The sequence below is a fragment of the Orycteropus afer genome, unplaced genomic scaffold, assembly GCF_000298275.1.
Source record: "Orycteropus afer afer isolate SDZICR_OR568_19922 unplaced genomic scaffold, OryAfe1.0 scaffold06330, whole genome shotgun sequence".
NCBI classification, from domain to species: domain Eukaryota; kingdom Metazoa; phylum Chordata; class Mammalia; order Tubulidentata; family Orycteropodidae; genus Orycteropus; species Orycteropus afer.
This window is the reverse complement of record NW_006927917.1, coordinates 5,808-6,614: the sequence shown is the minus strand read 5'-3', so window position 1 is coordinate 6,614 and position 807 is coordinate 5,808. Positions and strand designations below refer to the sequence as shown.

Genomic DNA, 807 nt, shown 5'->3' with positions numbered 1-807 from the left:
ATTTTCCTCAAACAATTTTCCATTGCTTCTTTCACATCCTTGTTCCTCAAGCTGTAGATGATGGGATTCAGCATGGGAATCACAATGGTGTAAAATACAGACACTATCATGTCATGGTCCGAAGCGTAGCTGGAACTTGGCCTCACATATATGAACAGGATTGTTCCACAGTAAATGGACACTCCAGTGAGGTGAGAGCCACATGTGGAAAACACTTTTCTCCTCCCTTCAGCAGAACGCATCCTCAGAATGGGCACCAAAATGAAACCATAGGAGATCAGGACAATCAGGATGGTGACTATCTCAATACAGCCCACAACATAGAAGAGGAGAAGCTGGTTGATATGAGTGTCAGAACAGGAGATAGCAAGGAGTGGAGGGATATCACAAAAGACATGTCTGATTTCATTGGATGCACAGAAGGAGAGGCTGAAAGTTGCCGCTGTCTCTAACGTACCATGCAAAATACCAGCAACATAGGAAGAAATGATGAGCGGCATATAGACTCTGGATGACATGTTAACTGAGTACAGAAGTGGGTTGTAGATTGCTACAAAACGGTCATAGGCCATGGCTGCCAAGAGAAAGAATTCTGTGGTCCCAAAAGTGACAAAGAGCCACATCTGTGTAGCACATCCAAGGAATGAAATGCCCTTATCCTCTGATAGGAAATTGACCAACATTTTTGGGGTGACAGCTGAAGAAAAGCAGGCATCTAAGGAGGACAGTACACTCAGAAAATAGTACATGGGGTTGTGGAGTCTGGAATCTACCACAACTAATAAAACCAGTCCCAAATTTCCTACC

At 43.9% G+C, this 807-nt stretch overlaps 1 protein-coding gene across 1 annotated transcript; it reads right to left on the bottom strand.

Annotated features, from left to right (window-relative positions):
• Window positions 1-8: 8 nt before the first annotated feature.
• LOC103213544 (olfactory receptor 1094-like) lies at window positions 9-802 on the bottom strand (the record flags this gene model as incomplete). The annotated part of the gene is made up of 1 exon (XM_007959292.2): window positions 9-802. A coding segment is annotated over one exon (794 nt), but the record flags the coding sequence as incomplete, so codon positions are not given.
• Between the last annotated feature and the right edge of the window lie 5 nt (window positions 803-807).